Source organism: Mandrillus leucophaeus, unplaced genomic scaffold, assembly GCF_000951045.1.
Source record: "Mandrillus leucophaeus isolate KB7577 unplaced genomic scaffold, Mleu.le_1.0 Scaffold545, whole genome shotgun sequence".
Taxonomy (NCBI): domain Eukaryota; kingdom Metazoa; phylum Chordata; class Mammalia; order Primates; family Cercopithecidae; genus Mandrillus; species Mandrillus leucophaeus.
Genome location: NW_012105864.1, coordinates 843,002 through 863,067, shown reverse-complemented (window position 1 = coordinate 863,067; position 20,066 = coordinate 843,002). Strand labels below are relative to the sequence as shown.

The 20,066-nt window shown below is 34.9% G+C and overlaps 1 protein-coding gene across 2 annotated transcripts in view; it reads right to left on the bottom strand.

Annotated features, from left to right (window-relative positions):
• NEBL (nebulette) overlaps nt 1-20,066 on the bottom strand; it is a 389,368-nt gene that overhangs the window by 57,020 nt on the left and 312,282 nt on the right. Inside the window, exons 8-13 of one of the 2 annotated variants that reach the window (XM_011997676.1) lie at nt 18,976-19,089; nt 17,514-17,618; nt 13,131-13,235; nt 11,014-11,121; nt 5,911-6,021; nt 1,363-1,473 (exon numbers count right to left, since the gene is read on the bottom strand). The exons of the other annotated variant lie outside the window; for it this stretch is intronic. Of the exons in view, the coding sequence (XP_011853066.1) occupies nt 1,363-1,473; nt 5,911-6,021; nt 11,014-11,121; nt 13,131-13,235; nt 17,514-17,618; nt 18,976-19,089 (654 nt within the window). The remainder of the gene's footprint in view (nt 1-1,362; nt 1,474-5,910; nt 6,022-11,013; nt 11,122-13,130; nt 13,236-17,513; nt 17,619-18,975; nt 19,090-20,066) is intronic. 2 annotated transcript variants of the gene reach the window in all.

Genomic DNA, 20,066 nt, shown 5'->3' with positions numbered 1-20,066 from the left:
CTGACTCTTATTAAGGGCTAATGCAGCTGGTGACTTTAAATTGAAGCCAATGCTCAATGCAACAAGATCCATGGTTTCCTTTTGGGAAATGACCTCTAAGTTCTCTCAATCCATACCCTTGGGAAGGATTGATTTCCATCACCTCCCTACTCCCCACATATATTTTTAATTCTACTAAAGTGCCTTTTAAATGTTTCCTCTATTTAAAGAATGTGAATATAGCTGAGATTAAGGTGATGTTTTAAACACATAAACATTTATAATGTTTTATATAAGATACTGTTAAACTACCTCAACGAATGGGTGAGAGGATAATCAGCACATTCTACTCCCCCAACCCCAGACACAATGATTAGGCCAGGTGTGAGCACAGGATAGCGACTAATCCAAGGAGATTGAAACCTAAGACTTTAATTGGAACTACAAAAGAGGATGTTCACTTCCCACTGGGATTACTGGCCACAGATATGAGTTATCCTGTTACTAAGATGTTTCATTGCATGGAGACAGCATTCCAGAAGCAAAGCCAATAGAGAAGATAACAGAACCAAGAGATGAGGGAAGAGAGACATCATGTGAATTCCAACATGACAGTAACTCAATCTTTGGATTTTCTATTCCATGAGTGAATGCCTCTCCTTTGCTGCCCACCCTAGTTTGAGTTCGGTTTCTGTCATTTGCAACCTAAGAGTCACCATCGCCACCATCATCATTATCATCATCCTCATTATCATCGGATTTTCAAAATATGGGGACAAGTCTTTAAGCTCTTTCACTGCTAAATTCAGCTAAAGTCTGTTAAAAGCAAAGTGACACTTTATGACCCAAAGTAATGAGATAATACAGGATTACAGGACTGAAAACACTTCAGAGACATTGCAATTCTCCTTATAAAGTGCATGAAAAGTGAGCAGAAACTACTTTAATTTGATAAAGAGGCTGAATAAGTTCATTCAGCAGCCGAGGGCAAGACTGGGAGAGTCAGTTGGGTTACGTGCAGGAAAGCAAGTGAACTTTCTACCTGCAGTTACTGATGGACCATAATAACACACCTTCCCAATCATCTGCCTTTTTTTTTACCTGCTTAAAAGAGGAAGTTAAATCTCATTAAACTATTTTAGTTTATTATATGGATTTTCTCCAAAATCGGGAAATGATCATTTTTCTCACATCACATAGAAAGGGGATTATGAGCACCATTTTTTTTAAAAAAATTAGTAGTCCAGGAAAAGACTACAAGGATATAGCTGTTTATAATCACTTACATATAAAAGTTCTGGATGTATAGAACCTTTCAGAAAGATTGACAGATAAGAAATCAGCAAAAAACATATTCATCTAAGGTGTTAAATAAACACTCACCTCACTCGCCATTTCAGAGGCTCGCTTTGCTCTTTGGATGTCAAGAACTTCTGAATTAAGTTCCATTCCTTTCCCTTTTATTTCATTTTCCAAATCTTTTTTATATTCTTTCTATAAGACAAGAATACCACAGTTCAAAACTTAGCAGGAATCACTTTAGTCAGTGTGCTATTCCACATGTTTTCTAGAGATCACAGAAATGAGAAAATATTACTAGGAAGGAATGAATCAGACAGCTAAGTATTCATGCTTTTTTCCTACAGACACTTCATTTTCCCCTCTACTAAGTTCAGAGCGGCTTCCAATGTTTTCAGCCTTTTCCTTTTCATACTTTCTCTCAATATGTTTTGGTACCATAGTGGATTTTTTTTAAAACACATCTTCTCTTTCAATGGTGAGGAAGATCTTAAGAACACATGTTCCTTATTAATTATTTAAAGTATTTTTGAAAGTTGTCTATAAAACATGAATTACCAAAAAAGAACATGGTTGCAAAAGAATGGAAAATTACAAAATCAAAAGGCCTGATGTAGCCAAAGTTTTTTTAAAAAGTTTAAAAAGTGAGCAGAAACCACTTTCATTAGACTCAGGTCATTCCAAAATTATAAGCAGCCCATTCCAATGTCTAATAAGCTATTAGGAGTTTCAATTACTTGGGCTCACCACAAGCTGATATAAGGTAGTTGAAAGCAGATACTTCAAGCACTATCCATCACAAATACCTTAGGTAATTACGCCCTTCTACAAGTCTCAGAATACTTCAAGGCCCCCTTTACTATCTCTGATGGAATCTGTGACTCACATTCATGATGATGAATGGAATTATCCATAGATAATGAAATCTGCATAGATGATGGAATTTATGGCTCAACATGATGATGATGACGATGATGATGATGATGATTATTATCATTATAGTGATGATGGTGGTGATGGTGACTCTTAGGTTGCAAATGACAGAAACCCAACTCAAACTAGTGTAGACAACAAAGGAGATGCATTCACTCATGGAATAGAAAATCCAAAGACTCAGTTACTGTCAAGTTGGAATTTACATGATGTCTCTCTTCCTTCATCTCTTCATTCTGTTATCTTCTTTCCTGGCTTTGCTTTTGGAAGGCTATCTCCATGCAATTTAAAGAGTTGTAAAACCAAAACGTTTTCTACAAATTAATAATAATTTGAATTTCACCCATTTTAATCTCATATTTTAAGTAGATCCAAATGCCTTCTATGAATACTTACACACAACTTATTTTTCTCTGCTAATGAGTTGCTTGTTTTCTTACTTAATTGCATATGAAAATCATATATATCTTATTCCTATTCAACTAAGTTGCATTTATGATTAACTTGCCAGATGAAAGATGAAACTTCCTTTATTGATAAGAAATCAGGTTCCAGTTAATTCTAGGGTTCATTTCATGTTACTTTCCCTTCATCCAATATAATTAAATTAGCCTGTCCTCTGCTCAACTAATAGCTTACTAGACATTGGAATGGGCTGTTTTATAATTTTGGAATGATCTGAGTCAAATGACCCAGGTGAAAGTCAGACCTCTTTCATTTATTTGGTGGTGTGACCTTCCGGAGGACTTTTAAGTAACTCAACCTTGATTTCCACAATGGTGAAATGAAAATAAAAATACTTGTTCTACTAATGTCAAGGGGTAATGGGGGGAATCAAAGGAAATGAAGTATAAAATGATACTTTGAACACTCTAAATGCAATGTCAGTGTAAAAACCACAGAGTAAAAAAATGCAAAGTTCATTTGAAGCTAAATGCTTACACTTAGAAAGGGAAGTAATAATTTAATTAAGTCACCAAAAGTCCTCTTTTTCAAATTAGACAGGCTATAACTATTTTTTAAGTTAATTTTTTAATTTTAAAAAAATTCTCATTGGAAGTTGACAATTTATGGTTGTATATATTTACGGGGTACAAAATTATGTCATAATTTATGAATACAATGTGGAATAATTAAATCAATCTAAATAATATATCCATTACCTCAAATATTTACTTTTTGTGGTGAGAACATTTGAAGTTTACTCTCTCAGCAATTTTGAAGTGCACTATATACTATCTTCACCACAATGTGCACTAGATCTCAAAAAAATTATTCCTCCCATTTAGAGATTTTGAACTCTTTGACTCTCACCTTCCCATTCCTCCCACCCTCCAGCCTCTGTAACCACCATTCTACTTTCTGTTTCTAAGAGTTCAAGTGTTTTATATTTCACATAAAAGTGAGAATATGCAGGATTTGTCTTTCAGTGCCTGGCTTATTTCACCTGGCATCATAGTCATTATGAACTAAATGTTTCTCTCCACCAGAATACATATGTTGAAGCCCTAGCCCCCATTGTGACCGTACTTGAAGGTGGGACCTTTGGAAGGTGATTAGGGTTAGATGGGATTGTGAGAGTGGGACTCCCTTGATAAGATTAATGTCTCTAAGGAAGGAGGAAAAAGATCACAGTTCTATCCCTCTACTGAAGTCACAGCACAAAGGTGTCTGTCTGCAAGCCGGGAAGAGCGCCCTCACTAAGAATCACATCTGCCAGCACCTTGATCTTGGACTTACCAGCCTCTAGAACTTTGAGGAAAGTCTGTTGGTTAAGCCACTCAGTCTGTGATATTTTGTTATAGCAGCCTGAACAGACCAATAGAATGTAGTGTTCTGAGCCTTTTGCTACCCTGATGTGTGTATTCTGAATTAATAAATTAAGACTCACTCCAAACAGGAATAAAAGAAAAAGGCAATGGCACATAGTAAAGTCATTTATGAATCTCAAAATAGACTTTACATTGCCATTTGTATATAAGTGATAAAAAAAGATTCTCCTTTAAAAAAGTTCACATAAATAGTGTATTTTTAAATGGAAGACAACAGTAGTAGGAAGTTGCCATTATTTGAAATTGTTTTAAAAATTATTATTAAACTTTTTTCTTCTTAAAAGCCTTATGGTCAACTATTTCTCTTTTTTTTTTCCCCCTTTTATTTTTAGTTGACACATAATTGTACATATTTACGGGATACAGAGTGATATTTTAATATGTGTACACAACATATAATGATCCAATCAGGGTAATTAGCATATCCATCACCTCAAACAGGTATCATTTCTTTGTGTTGTGAACACTCAAAATCCTCTCTTCTAGCTTATTAAAAATATCCAATCAACTGCAGTTAACCATATGCACCTTGTGGCGCTGCAGAACACCGGAGCTCATTCCTTTGTATCTGTTAACCAACCTCTCCCAATCCTCTCCTCCTGCCACTGTGTCCTAGCTCTACTCTGTAGGAAGTCGCCATTTGCTTAACCTTCAACTTCAAAAAATTTTATTAGGAACTAGAAGTGAGAAAAGATAGTGTAGCAAGAGAACTCTTATAGAAATTACATGTCTATTTCAGCACACTATATATTACAACACTGAATCACATTAAATTTCTAAAACCAGTTAAACGGTATGGCCAGTCAGCATTTGCTTATTACAGAAGTTCGTGATGATGTGCTCCTATAGGTAATTAATCTCAATTTATTTCACTCGTCTAAGAGATTTCCTTCAGGAATAATTTCCTCAGTTCAAAAATTCAAAATGAAATGAAATTTCATATATATATATGTAATATATATTCCACTTATATATCACATAATATGCATTATTATATTGTATATAATATATATACATATATTACATTATATACTACATTTATACTTAGGGAACACTTTCCCTTAATACAAAGAGCATGTAAGCAGATTTGGAAAATCTATGAGCTACTTTTTGGCCACTTAAAAAACAAAGAAAAATTAGCTTTTAAATCGGTGGACTATAGACATATTTTTAATTTTCAGGTCTTAATGTTAAGAAAATTTAATATATTACTTGTGAGCAAAAAGTGCACCATTACGTTTTTGGGGAAATTTTTGCAGAGAATAAAATAAAAAGTGGACATGAGTTCCTCTGTTTTACATGTTAAATATATTATTTTTCCGTACTTAGAACACAAACTACTTATAAGTAATGTAGCGTTTATCCAGACCTTCACATGTGAGCATCTTATTTCTGATATCAAATGTCAAGAGAGGGAGAGAACTCTGGTCTTTCTCCTCCTTCCTTTAGAGACATTTGCTGCAGGAAAGCGACAGGAAAAGCTGGTTCTAAAATGTTTTTATAATAACTAAATTTGAAAGAATCAAGCTCTCTCCACCCACATTCAAAACATTTTTTAAAAAACTGCTATAAAACTATAAAACTATTTATAGAACTTCTGAGCTACAACTAAAACAAAAAACCAGGCTGTTTTTCAAGTTTTCCCAGGAACTGGGCAATTTCTTCTCGCAACTTTAATTGGAAATGTTAACACACACGCTCCTGTTTTTAATGAAAATGCAAAATTTTATTAGAGAAGATCAAAGTGAAAAAAAGAGTAATGCCTTAATATCTCAAACACTGAATTAGTAGAGAATTAGCTGAATATTTCCTGGCTTATTTCTTGACTTTTCTTCGTGATATATAATAGTAAACACCAAGATCGTACCTCCCTCAGAAGGTTGGTGATGTACTTTACATGTAAAAATTCTGGAGTCTTGTCTAAATCCAGTGATGACCTTCCTTTAATCTCCTTCTCATAATCCTCTTTGTAAATTTTCTGTTAAATAAGACCACATAATTTTAAAGTTAGCAAATATCAGTGACCATTGAAAAGAGATTTGAACAAGAGTTCCCAAAACAAAAATGATGTTTTCTTAGGTAGTTCTACCACATAAGGGTCATCCTATCAACAGGGAAATAAGTTCAACTTTATCACAAATTTAAGAATTCTACCAAACAAAGGAGAATTATTAAGTGGCCTCTTCCTCTGGTAAATCAGAAAATTCTGAGTGAGGTTTCCTAACATCTTACTAGTCTAGGATTAACATCAGCCCATTTTTTGGAGAAGAACCAACAAGACTGGCTATTTGACTGGATCCCCCAGTTGGTTTACTCCAAGGTGAGTGGATCCACTGACTGGGGGAAAATCTGGTGGCATGGAAGCCATCAAACCCAGGCAGCATCAAACCCAAGCAGCATTAACGTTCATGTCCCCATCATCCTTCTTCATCAGACTTTTGCAAATTCAGGAAACACCACTTCTAAAATGTAATGATGATTGAGGGTTAGGGAGGGGGTTTCCCTTTAATGATTTTGGAGTTGAGAATATTTCTCTACCATCTATGGTGTTTGATATGAATGAAGTTGTGCTGTGAGGAGAATTTTATCTTGAACCTTATAACTGAACTCCTCCTTAAAGTGAGAGTTCACAACAAGAAATGAAAGGTGGACACGACGGTGATAGTGGGGGGCTTAGATTCAGACCACCATTAGCCCTTTTAACACACTCTGCCACTCTTTGGCTATGATTCTCTAAATTCTAACATTTGAACTACACATTTGAAAAATCAGTGATAATGCATGCTTTATGGCTATAAAGACAGCTATAAACTATAAACAACAAAAATATCCATCCACGTGAAATATCTAGTAAACAAGGACCCAGATTTTACCAGCCAAATATTTTGTTCAAATTGCATCCCTGAAATGATAAAAATAAATAAATTCTGCCTGAAATTGTTATTCAGGCAAAATGAGAAGCTATTTCCAGGTTCATTATTTATTCATTACAGAGATAGGTAACTGTATAAATAAAAAATGTCTCTAAACCATGAAGGAGAATAAGAGAAACACGCTGTCTCCTCACTTAGCACATGTGTTCCACACAGCAGTCTAACGATGTGGATATAGCCACAAGGAGAGAAACAAAGGATGTTCTGAAAGTCTAGCAAAGCTAAATAAGCAGTTGCATTGAGAACATTCTGAACTAAAGAACTGAGATACAATCACCAAAAACAATGACTAGAAACTTTCCTCTTCCTTATGTGGAATTAGTAGAAATAACAGGCTGAATCTAGGGCATCTCCAGGCTAAAAAGGGCTCTTTAAATGGTGAAATAGGAATATGTCTGTGCATTCATGCACTCATTTACATCAGCTATTTCACTTCAAAAAGTGCTTCTGAAAAAAAAGTTATTTTACTGAAGTAAGTCATTAAGGGAGGTTAATTATGACTAGAAGTAGCCAAAATATATAGCTAGGAAAAAAAAAAAAAAACTTTTTGGGCATGCTTTTTGAAGAAAGCTGTATTTGTGAAATAAGACAACGAACTTTTCAAAGCCAGATTTAAAGGTTTCCTCCAGAAAACACACACATTAAACCTATATCTGGCATTGGAAGAAAGCATGATAAACTTAATTATAGGCCATAGCAAAGATACCAGTGGCTTTTCCCGGGATCATAAATACTTAGGTTTACCTGTAGGAAGTTCCTCGAGAAACTCGAGGTAGTCAAACCTACCTCTTAGGAATAAAAAACATCTCTAAGACAGATGATTCTCTTTGCACCTACTTCATCGGTACTATATTTAAAAACATTTTTCACATCAAACTTTGTCTAAGATTTTTAGCTATTTTTCTAACCTTTAGCATATGAATTGGGTCCAAAGATACTTTCTATTGAAAGATTTCATTCTCCTCAAGAAATGATGGTTGAGCCTAAAAAAATCTAATAGTCAATAACTATAATTAAAGGGAATATATGTCAGGGAAAACATGTCTCACTTGGCAAGAGTGAGAGAAGAAGTTGGGTGAAGAAAAGAGAGACTACCCTAAAATCCCAAATCATAAACTATTGTCATTTCTACTATAGAAACATAGTATTCAAATATATTAATCATGAATTATAAGTTTCTGGATTTATCAGTGAAAGGAAAGTTATCCAGGGCAGGAAAAAAAAAAACAGAAACTGCGCAACCAGAATGATAAAAGGGTGCTCAGCATGAATGTTTCTAGGGCTGAGGATCAAAGAAGAGGGGAGGGGGTAAAGGGAAAGGGGCAGGGAAGGGAACTGGAAGAGGAGGCCCAGCCTGAAATACTGATGCTGCCAGAAATGTCCTCAGAAAAGGAAAGTGATTTTTGATCCCTGTGTCTTTCAGTGAAAATTTGTTAACAACTTCATATTGTCTTAACCCATTGCCCTTTTGCCTCAAGAATACTCTTGTCCCTAGTCCTAATGTAACATTATAAACCTGTCTGTTCCATTAGAATTAGAGACAAGTTCTGTTTAGAAATAACTCCAAGAACAGTTTTTATGTTTTATTTTCACATTGCAAATCAGGTCCGATTTGCTTCAGCCTCAAAGAGCCTGTTTATGTAAAATTAAATCAGTGCTGGCAGCAAACTGCACATTTTTTTTCTAAATGGGAAATGGGTTAACCTTTCAGAAGACCCACTAAGCAAAAGCATTATGACAACTCCTGAAAGTAGAAATGTTTCTCTGGGCTGTGGGTCAGTGACAATGGCCACATTATCTCTACAAAATGGGGACATTCATTGGGTGGCTCTACTCCACGCAAAAAGTACTGCTGCAGTGGAAGATAGTAAAGCAATGAAAAGAATATATAAAATACTTTATATAGTTTATACATGTTTACACACTATTATCTGAAGGAAGAAAAGGTATTCTAGGGAAATTTATTCCATTAAATGTAAATTTTTACAGGGTTTCTGAACTTTGTCCAAACTCACTAGTATCAATTCACTTAAAACAAATAACCAATTTAATAAAAATGGTTACTTGATATTTCTTTATCAGATTCTTCTTCATTGGCTTAAGAAGATATAAGACAGGAGTCCCCAGTCCTTAGACCATGGACCAATAGCAACCCGGTTGCACAGCAGGAGGTGAGCGAGGGTGAGGGAGCATTCCTGCCTGAGCTCTGCCTCCTGTCAGATCAGCGGTGGCATTAGATTCTCATAGGAGTGCAAACCCTATTATGAACTGTGCATGCGAGGGATCTAGGTTGTGCACTCCTTATGAGAATCTAACTAAAGCCTGATGATCTGAGATAGAACAGTTTCATCCTAAAACCATCCCCTCCACCACCACCACCACTTGCCAATCCATGGAAAAATTGTCTTCCATGAAACCAGTCCCTGTTGCCAAAAAGACTGGAAACCACTGAATAAGACATGAAAAATACAAGTAATTCTTTTTCCTTTTTGCTTGAAGAAGAAATTAAACAACTTTGTCTATTCAATAAACCATGGTAATATCTGAGTGCCTTTTCCCCAAGAAGATGAATTATAACATTTCAACAAATAGCATGGGTAATGCTTACAAAATTCCTGAGAGTTTTTTGTCCACAAGTTATCATTTCTGCCTGTTTTGATGTTGTTATTGGGCAACAGAAAGGATCTTATTCATTGAGCATGCCTAGCATGAAGGTTGTATTGGACTGAGACCAGCATCCACTATTTCTGTCCCTTTGCATTAAGAACCCAGCTGCACCCACAAAACTTTGATATAGGTTGCAGACAAAACCTTGTGTGTCTGATCCTGAAAAGGTAGGAAGGAAAATACACAAACATACACACACAAATAAGTCTCAGAGGAACAGAGAAAAAAAAAGTGTGGGGAATATCGAGATGTTACTTACCATAATCTTAGGTTGAGAATAAAGTAGGTAAGCTGAAAAAACTCTTAATTGTTTATTGAAAAAAAAATCAATCAAATATGTTGCTACGCTTTGAACATGTCCCCACAAAGTTTGTGTGTTGAAAACTTAATCCCCAATGCAACAGTATTGGGAGTTGGGAACTCTAAGAGGTGATTAGACCATAAGGGCTCTGCCTCATGAATGGATTGATGCTGATATCATGGGAATGGTTTTGTTATCATGGGGTTGGGATCCTGATAAAAGGATGAGTTTCCCATCCCCTCCTCTAAGGAGTGTGCAAGCACTCTCTGTCTTTCCACCTTCTGCCATGGGATGATGCAGCAAGAAGACCCTTGACAGATGTGAACTCTTGGATTTTGAACTTCCCAGCCTCCAGAACTGAAAGAAATTAATCTCTGTTCTTTATAAATTGCCCAGTCTTTGGTATTCTGTTATAGCAACACAAAATGGACTAAAACATAAACTAAAGAGAAAAGGGAATCATTCATGATTTTGACCAGTTCCTAAAACATTAACATTTACTGGATATATAATTTCATCTAAGACAATTTCAGTAGACACATTCTTAATCTACAGAGAACACCTTCCTAGCATCATTACTTGGAGGATTAAATGAGCTGACATATATAAGACTCTTAGCATATTACCTAGCATGTAGTAAGTATTTTTAAAATGTTAGTTCTATTTTCATTGGGAAAAAAGGGGGGCGGGCAGGCAAATAAAGCAACCAGCTATTCGTTTTTAGTTTTTATGAACTCATCATAGTTTTACATTAACATCTGAAAGGCAAAAGGTAAAATTAACATCTGAAAGTATCAGTTATATAATCATAGAAAATTAGAACTGAGGGGAACTTTAAAAGCTCATCTAGCTTAAGATCCATATTCACCAATGAGAAAAGCTAAGGACGAGATAAACTCAATATCCTAGACAAGATCCCAGGCAGGGGGTGGCTGGGTCTAGAAAGCAGGTCCTTGAATCTGCCCAGAGCAGCACTCTTTCTTCTAGACCCACTGAACATTCTGCATCCTTTCAAATGACAAAACATCAAATTTACATTAAGCAATTAATAACAAACCAATTGACTTACTTCACTTTGCATCTTTTGAGCCTCCTTTGAAGCTTGATATGATGGTGTCTCAACAAATTCAAGCATTGGCTTTCCCTTATTTTTCTCATATTCTTCTTTGTATTTAACCTTCATTGGAAAAAGAAAAGCATATATAAATCGAGAGCCCTTATACAAACAGAGCAAAGTAAGACAAAATATATGTTCAAAACTAGTCATCTTGTCTTCTAAAATCGTATTATTTTGGCCATTTAGGTTGATCACTGGGTTCCCTTTGGTTAATGACATACAAGGAAAGTAAACAGGTAATAGAAAATTTCCTAAAGGATAAAAATAATTTAGAACAACTAATGTAGTTCTAGGACCTGTATAAAGTATTTTGTCAAATGGCTGGAATATATAGATATGTATCATATATATGGGGTTATACATGTATAAGCAAATGGCATACACACATAGGTAGTAGAGAGATCCCTGAAATCGCATTGATGTCTATTGGGAAATCAAGAACAAGAAAGAAAACATGGGTATGATCCTCTATTTTTCTGTCAAAGGGAAGATGATGTCCTCCAGGACTGCTGAATATTTTCATAGACACTGAGTAAAACACTCACACAGACCTTATATGATTTATATCAATTTCACTATGCAATATTTAATATCAAATTATGAATTATCTAATTCAATTACAGTCAATCCTGATCTTACTTTGGTTTATAAAATGAGTGATATTTTTTATCTTCTAATAACAAAAAATAATATGTAAGCCATCAGAATGGTTGGCTTTTTAAACAATATACTCTTTAAAATTAAACTCATAGAAGTTTCTATACTTCATTTCATTCAGAAATGCACTCTCAATAAAATTTGTTTAATAATTATCTAAAAAAGTATTTGTTATTAAAATAATAATGTTAATGATAATTCAACCCAAGAGAAATTTTTCAAACTTAGAACTTTATGAAACAGGAAATATGACACATTTTTATATACCTATTTGTAGACATAATTTTGTTGCAAAGAGTATGATAGAGTGATCAATAAAAGTATTGGGAAGTATAATAGCATACATCACTAGGATAAAATTTTGTGAAATGGCCAGGTGCGGTGGCTCACACCTGTAATCCCAGCACTTTGGGAGGCCAAGGCGGGCAGATCACGAGGTCAGGAGTTCAAGACCAGCCTGGCCAACATAGTGAAACCCCGTCACTATTAAAAGTCCAAAAAAAAAAATTGCTGGGGATGGTGGCGGGCACCTGTAATCTCTGCTACTCAGGAGGCTGAGGCAGGAGAATCACTTAAACCCGGGATGCAGAGGTTGCAGTGAACCGAGATTGCACCATTGCACTCCAGCCAGGGTGACAGTGCGAGACTCCATCTCAAACAAAAATTTTGTGAAATAAATGAAATTAAATAAGAAATTTTTAGAAATGATGTGTATTTCCAAACTTAAAGGGGAACTGTTTTGTTTATTTTTAAAACCAATGAAGGTGAGTATGAAATTTTTATGGACTTTACATTCCACAGAATAGATTTAAAAGACTGATATAAAATTTTATCTTAACAGATGCTGGAACTGACATCTTTTGCAACTATTTAAGCTCAGAATTTTTAAAAAATAGCGACTTTAAAGTATGCTAGAGAGACGACTTTTTTTAAGTTTACTCAGGGAGTACCTAGAATTTCATATTGGAAAAAAATATTAATCAAGAATACATTAGTAAGACTGTATTCCCTTTTTAATAACACTTATAATTGAAATAAGAAATTATAATAAACCTTGCACCTGGAAAATTAATGTTACTGCTCAAAATGACAAATCAAGACACTAGAAAAATTTAAATCATCATGTGGTTTGACCATAGTTTAATTAATTCCTATCTTGTAACTTTTTAATTATGTGAAGTAACAGTTATTTTACAAAATGCCTTTAGATTGAAATATGGTTCAAGCTCCCCTGACCCCAATACATACATAGCAAATAGTGTTTGAGATTTTCAAAAGTAATGTTAACATTCTCAGGATTTATTCTTTTCTGCAACTGTACATTCTCAGTTAAGATGCATGGCAGTGAGTGGCAGGCCTCAGGATGGTTACGGCTTCCTGGCAGGGAGGGTAGGTGCCCAGCAAGTGCGTACCTGACTTTGGAGGATGGCATTGCCTTTATGGTGCAGATGTTCCACAGCATCCGCATCAAAATGATACATTCCTTTGTTTTCCTCAAAGATTTTTTTATATTCTCGCTAAAATACAGAATGTGAAAATAAATTTAGAATCAAAGAGACTGATTAGAGCCATCAATACTTAGAAATGCAAACTGCACAATACAAGCCACCGAGAGCTGCAAAGCTGTTGCCAAGTCCCCGTCTGCAGTTAGCTGGCAGGTAGGAGGTTTCTGACACTGAGATACACAGACAATGCAAAACAGACCCACTCTAGGTCAGCATATGAAACACATAAGAGAGGCAGAGGACAATTAGCCGCAAACATAATGTAAAGGATATTCACAACACCAGGGAGTGGCAACGAAAAGCTAGCGCTGGGACTCGTGGAAATAGGTAAAGTGGAGCAAAATAAAGACCATTTGTCTTGCTCTTATCTTATGACAGGAATATGTTTAACACTGTTCAAAAGGAGAGAAGGAAAGAAAAACAAAAAGAATAAAGGAAAAGAAACCCAGAGGCAAGGAATAAAAAAGTCCTATACAAAAAGACTCTACCATGAAGAAGATTGAGGGTCACAAGGAAAATCTAAGAGAAATAATTCAACTATTTTTCCTAAAAGAAAAGGGTAAAAGGTGTCCGGAAGAGAAATTGAGAAATCTGGGAACGGTCAGTTGAGTTTTTAAGCTGAAAAAATTGGATGAAGGCTACTATTTAGACGTACAGAAAAAAAGTTGAATTTGGAAGAGACTGAATTGAACAGGGATGCCAAGTCTGGCCACTGAAAGATGCTAAATGTAACAGGCAGCAATATGACAAAAATTGTTTCAATAGCAATCTAAGTGTCCATCAATAGATGAATGAATAAAGAAATGTGGTACATATACACAATGGAATACTATTCAGCCACAAAAATGAATGAGATCCTGCCATTTGCAACAACATGGATGGAACTGGAGGTCATTATGTTAAGTGAAATAAGCCAGGCACAGAACAACAAATTTCACATGTTCCCTCACTCATATGTGGGAGCAAAAATAGTGAGACTCCAGCTCTACAAAAAATAAAGAAATTAGCTGGGCATGATGGCATGCACCTATAGCCCCAGCTACTTGGGAGGCTGAACTTATGAAGACAGAGTAGAATGATGGTTACCAGCAGCTGGGAAGAGTAGAGACCATCTCCTCAAGTGGAGAAGGTTAAGGGGTGCAAAAATACAGTTAGAGAGAATGAGTTGAAGATCTAGTATTCAATACCACAATAGGGTGACCATAGTTAACAATGATTTATTGTACATTTTAAAATAACTAAGAGTGGAATTGAAATGTTCCTAACAGAAAGAAATGACAAATGCTTGAACTGATGGATACCTCAGTTATCCTGATTTGATCAATACACACTGTATGCCTGTATCAAAACATTACATTTACCCCATAAATATATACGACCATTATGTATCAATAACAATTATAAATTAGAAAATTTTAAAAATGATTATTTCATGATTTCTATCATTGGAGATTGGACACTTAGTTATTTTGCCTTATTTGGAAAAGACCTTTAGAAGTAAATGGTAGCTCTTAAAGACTCAAGGCTACAGAGACTTAGGAAGCTAAAAATAGTTGCTTATTAGGCAATGGGGTGCCAGTAAAAATGACAATAGAGTGGAGGGATACAGAAACAGTATTTGAAAGGGAGCAGGAAAGAGCTGGCCATAAGGAAATTTGCAATTCGATCTTAGGGGATGCTCCAGGGATTTCAGAGTGAAAGAGGAAGAAAGCCCAGTGCTAGGAATGGAACAGATGCCCAACTGTCCTGCCACAAGAGAGCTGCCCTTTCATGTGAGACAAAGCAATAATCCCCAGAGGGAGCCTGGCCTCAAGTGCTTCCAGTCAATTAGGGAGCTGCAATATATGTTCCCCCAAACCTAACCAGAATAAAATCAGGGAGGAAAGCACCCCTAGGAAGGTCATGAAAATGTTCATATAGTACTTTTTTTTTTTTGGACAGGGTCTTGCTCTGTCACCCAGGCTGGAGTGCAGTGCAATGGAGGGATCATGGCTCACTGCAGCCTTGACCTCTGGGCTAAAGCAATCTTCTCATCTTAGCCTAGTGAGTAGCTGGAGCTATAGGTGCATGTCACCATGCCGAGCTAATTTCTTTATTTTTTTGTGGAGCTAGGGTCCCACTATGTTGCCCACACTGGTCTCAAACTCCTGGCCTCAAGCCATCCTCCTGCCTTGGCCTCCCAAAATGCTGGGATTACAAACAGGAGCTACTGCACCCAGCCCACAGAATACATCTTGATTGAAGGAAACAAGTTATAAACTTTGGCTCCTCTAATCTTTTTTTTTAAAAGCCTTTTTTTGGGATAGGCATGGTGGCTCCCACCCTTGGCTCCCAGGTCAAGAGATCGAGACCATCCTTGGCCAACCTGATCAAACCCCATCTCTACTAAAAATACAAAATTAGTGGGACGTGGTGGTGTGCATCTGTAGTCCCAGATACTCAGGAGGCTGAGGCAGGAAAATCGCTTGAACCTGGGAGGTGGAGATTGCAGTGAGCCAAGATCACGCCATTACGCTCCAGCCTGAGACAGAGTGAGACTCCATCTTAAAAAAAAAACTGTTTTTTTTTTTTAACCAGTTAAAATCTGGAAAGAAAGATAATAATACAGACATTATAATCTGATTAGAAATTATCTTGTAATACGTGTTTATAAAATAATCATGAATGTAACAAACTACGACATAGTCCATTACTGAGTTAAAATCCACAACAGATATATATTAATGTCTAAAATAATTAATATATACTGAAAAATTCAGTAAATATTGTTCCCAACACAATTATCCATTTTAGTTACAAAGAATTTCAGAAACTCCTATTTAAGAAAACAACAACAAAAAAATACCAAGGAAAACTTATTTAAATTAAGATCTGCAAAAGAACTTCAAATGTGTGTCTTTCATTATATAACAGTCTCTGTTGCCTCCTAGTGGGAGATACACAGAGTTACACAAAATACACATTTCTTAATTTATGTAAAGTTATAAAAGAAACTGAACACTACGAGAGGTCCATTTTCCAGGGGAAAATGTTCCCAAAATTTTAATTAGAATGATTTTACACACTAATTAAGGCACTCATATCATTCTATAGAGTTTAGGTTAAAATAAAAGTAATTCTGATATTGCTAAAGACATCTAGGGGTCTTTAAAACAACAGCTACTACGACAAATGGATAATTTTGGCAGAATATCTCTTACTGAGCAATCTTATTCAATCTTTTAATTTATAAATCAACAAAATTCCAATTTTTTACATGAAAATGTTAATATAGGCTATTCTTTGTTTCTTCACAAATACTAGATAAAGGAGGCCATTCTAATATACAATAAAGTTGAGCAAATGTCAACTTTATACAATGTATACAACTTTGTAAGTAGGCACTTCAAAAGGAACACATTTTTTAAGTCTTAAACTTTCTCTCCCATGAAGTAGTCATTCAATCACAATTTGTCTATGGGGAAAAAGAAATCTGTCCTCTAGGCAAAAACACCACCTAAATGAAGATCTAAACTTTATAAATGATATATGAAATAAGTAACATATGACTTTGTTGCATTTTCTCTGTTGAAGAGATGATAGAAACAATTTACATTAGACTGTACAAAGTGGACCCACGTGTGACTTAGGGTTGTCAGTTACGAGAGTTAGCGAAGTCAGGGTCCTGATGTACTACGGGTTGGAACAGCATCCAGGGTAGTGAGAGTTCCACGGGGCTGACTACATGGGCAGTGCACCCAGATATTTTCATCAGGACATGAAGAACTCACCCTTTTCTCCTGGTTGCCTTGACCGAGAACACTGAAACCATGACAAGACTAAAAGCAATGTGTCAATGCAGTATAAATGCTGTTAGGAATTATTTTCAGAGAAAATACAGTTTAGACTAAGACAATTTTTCATGCTACTGAAGGCATACTAAATACAAGACACTCTGGTCTGGCCTGTATAAAATAAAATAGCCCTGACTTGAGAACCTGAACTTCCAAGTGGCTTTAATCTAACACAGATGAAGTAAGGGAAAGAAGAATGATAGAAAGGCCATTGTGCAGACACTTTGAAGTATAGCTGTATGCAGGAGATACTGGAGAGCACCAAGAACCTCCTTTGCAAAGTGACAGCTCTGGTGGGATTTCTGCAAGCAAAGGAGTATTTTTCAATGAGTTAGTTATTGAGGGAGGAGTGAGGCACAGGCCTTCTAAGGAAGCAGGTGAGCACACGAACGCTGCAGACATATTGGCTTCTTGGAGCCACAAGGCAACTACGGTTGCCATTAAATGAACCACTTACGCCGCTGAGCATTTTGCTGGCTTTCAAAACATGGTCTAAAAACAACAAATTTGGGAGATCTGAAACTGGATCATGCATATTTTGAATGTCTTTCTTGTACTTCACCTATGAAAATAACATGGAACAAAATACCATCTAGGAGAAGAAAATATTATGCTTTTGCATTATTGCATTTTTCATACATCATAAAGTAGTACTATTTAGTGGTAAATTGACAGGAGAATTTACAAGGAGCCACTAGATGGTGCTGATTTACTATGGAATGAATTTTAAAAAGTTATTTCTATATGGGCTTGAAAATACTTGGATAATTCCTTTTGTTGTTAACATATTCATGTTAACAGAATAAAGTAATTTTCACAGTAACTCTGCTTTCAAAAAATAAAGAGAATAGCCACTTTATTCTTTAGAAATTACTACAGCATTTCAATTACGCTTTGTGGAGATTTTAAGATTTTGATGTCTTCCATCCTATCACCACAGACTTTTTTAAAACAACTTTTTGAAAATATAATACTATTAATAACAAAATATTGATAGCAAAGATATCACAGACTTACTATGTGCCACTTTTCTAAAACCCTTTATATGTATTAAGTATCGAATCTCCACAATAACCTCTTTATTAAGTAGGTATTTTAAGTAGTCCCATTTTATAGATAAGAAAACTGAGGCACAGAAAGACAAACACATAGTAATAGGTGATGAAACAGGATTTAAATCCAACCAATCTGACTCGAAACCTTTAGCTTTCAGCACTATGTTCTAGGTTCCTTTAAGTATATTTCATCTCTATTTCTAACAAAGCAACAGATCAATAATGCATAATTTTTATACTTGAAAAGGAAATCTAAATATTTTCACCTATAGCAATCAATTTTTTGATGTTGCTATTTCTATACTCTAATTTTAACAAGAATTAAAACATCATTTCTTGTAAAATTAATTTTCATTATTTTTAAAAACATGGAATGAGAACAATTCATATAAGGAAATATTTCACAGCATTTACATAAGGGATAAAAAATAAATTGTAAGTCATTAAAGTAAAATTTCTAAAAATTTCTTTATATGATAAATTACCATGTACCAGGCAGTACTTTACAATAAACTCAATTTCATAGCCATAATTACATGAGGTAACTACTGTCCTAACCACTAATTTGTGGTAATACAGACCACTTCTCTGCAAAATCTATTTCTACTCTTGAACAGATATAATAACTTCATTTGCAATACTATTCCTACTTATTAACTAATTAGTAATCAGTAACCATTAAAAATTAATTACAATAATATATTTTTCTCAGAAAAAGCTTTAGAAAAATATGCTTCAGTTCAACTACAAATTACTTGGAAGCTACATTATTTTGATTAAGTATCAGTAATTACAACACAGTCTATTCTAAAAAAAAAAGAATCAAAAGATATTGAAAATAATTTTCTATGAATTACAACTTACATTGCTTGCCAATGCAGCAGCAAGCTGACTCTGCCTAAAAGAAGCACTTTCAAGAGGACTGTAATGATGTTTCTTATCCTTCATTTCATTATCAAATTTTTCTTTGTATTTAATCTGTCATAAAAGAAAAGATAAACAGTACACGTATCTTTACATTTAAAAGTAACACATTTGATTTTCACATAGATAAAAGCTACCTTAAAAATGAATGGTTGCAAAGTTTACATTCCTGGTATCCATCTCCCTCTATAAAGCTTAATGGCATAAAGTGTTTTTTTGTTTTTTTTTTTAATAAAAAAAGCTCTACTTCTACATTGATCACAAATGCAATGGCATGAACTCAAATCCTATTAATGAGAATTAAGCACTAAAATATCAAGATTTTTAAATGTCAGTTTTCATTTCTGCATTTCTATAATCCTTGATCAGTTAGAAACCTAGACCGCAAATGTCTTAATGTCTACCACATTTAGAAAATAGATTCTAGGCCCCAGAATTTAAATATAAATTTTCCTAAGGGAATTATTCCAGATAAAGAGCATGACGTGTACCACAGTTTTTCTCATCATTTCCTATACTTCATTTGCTCAAAAATTTAGTCTTAGGAACTACATTTTCTGAAATGTCCTGGGTCAATTTAATGTCAATTTAAAACTTTCTCTGCTTTAACTCCACAATTTATTCACCAGGAAAACCATCTCCAATACTCACTCTAAATTATTTTTCTCCTTTTAAAGGACTCCTAAAACAACCAAAAAGGGATTATCAACTTATTTGGTAGAACTATATTTTTCTCCATGTATAGAGAAATATGAGCATTCATGTCATAACTAATTAGAATATAAACACAAGTTCACTACAAAAAAAAAAAAAAAAATCCTAGCTACTCACATGTCACACCCCCTTTAACTTACTTTAGCCAGGAAAGGGTGAACTGATTTCACAGGTCAAAGTAAGCTGTTTTGTTCTCTCATAATATTTTTCTGATGTTATAATTATTACAATGTTTTGTTTTCTAACAACATTCTGATAATACACTCTTATGCATACATCTAAAGGCTCTGCCTTGCAGAAGGCTTTATTAAAAAGCA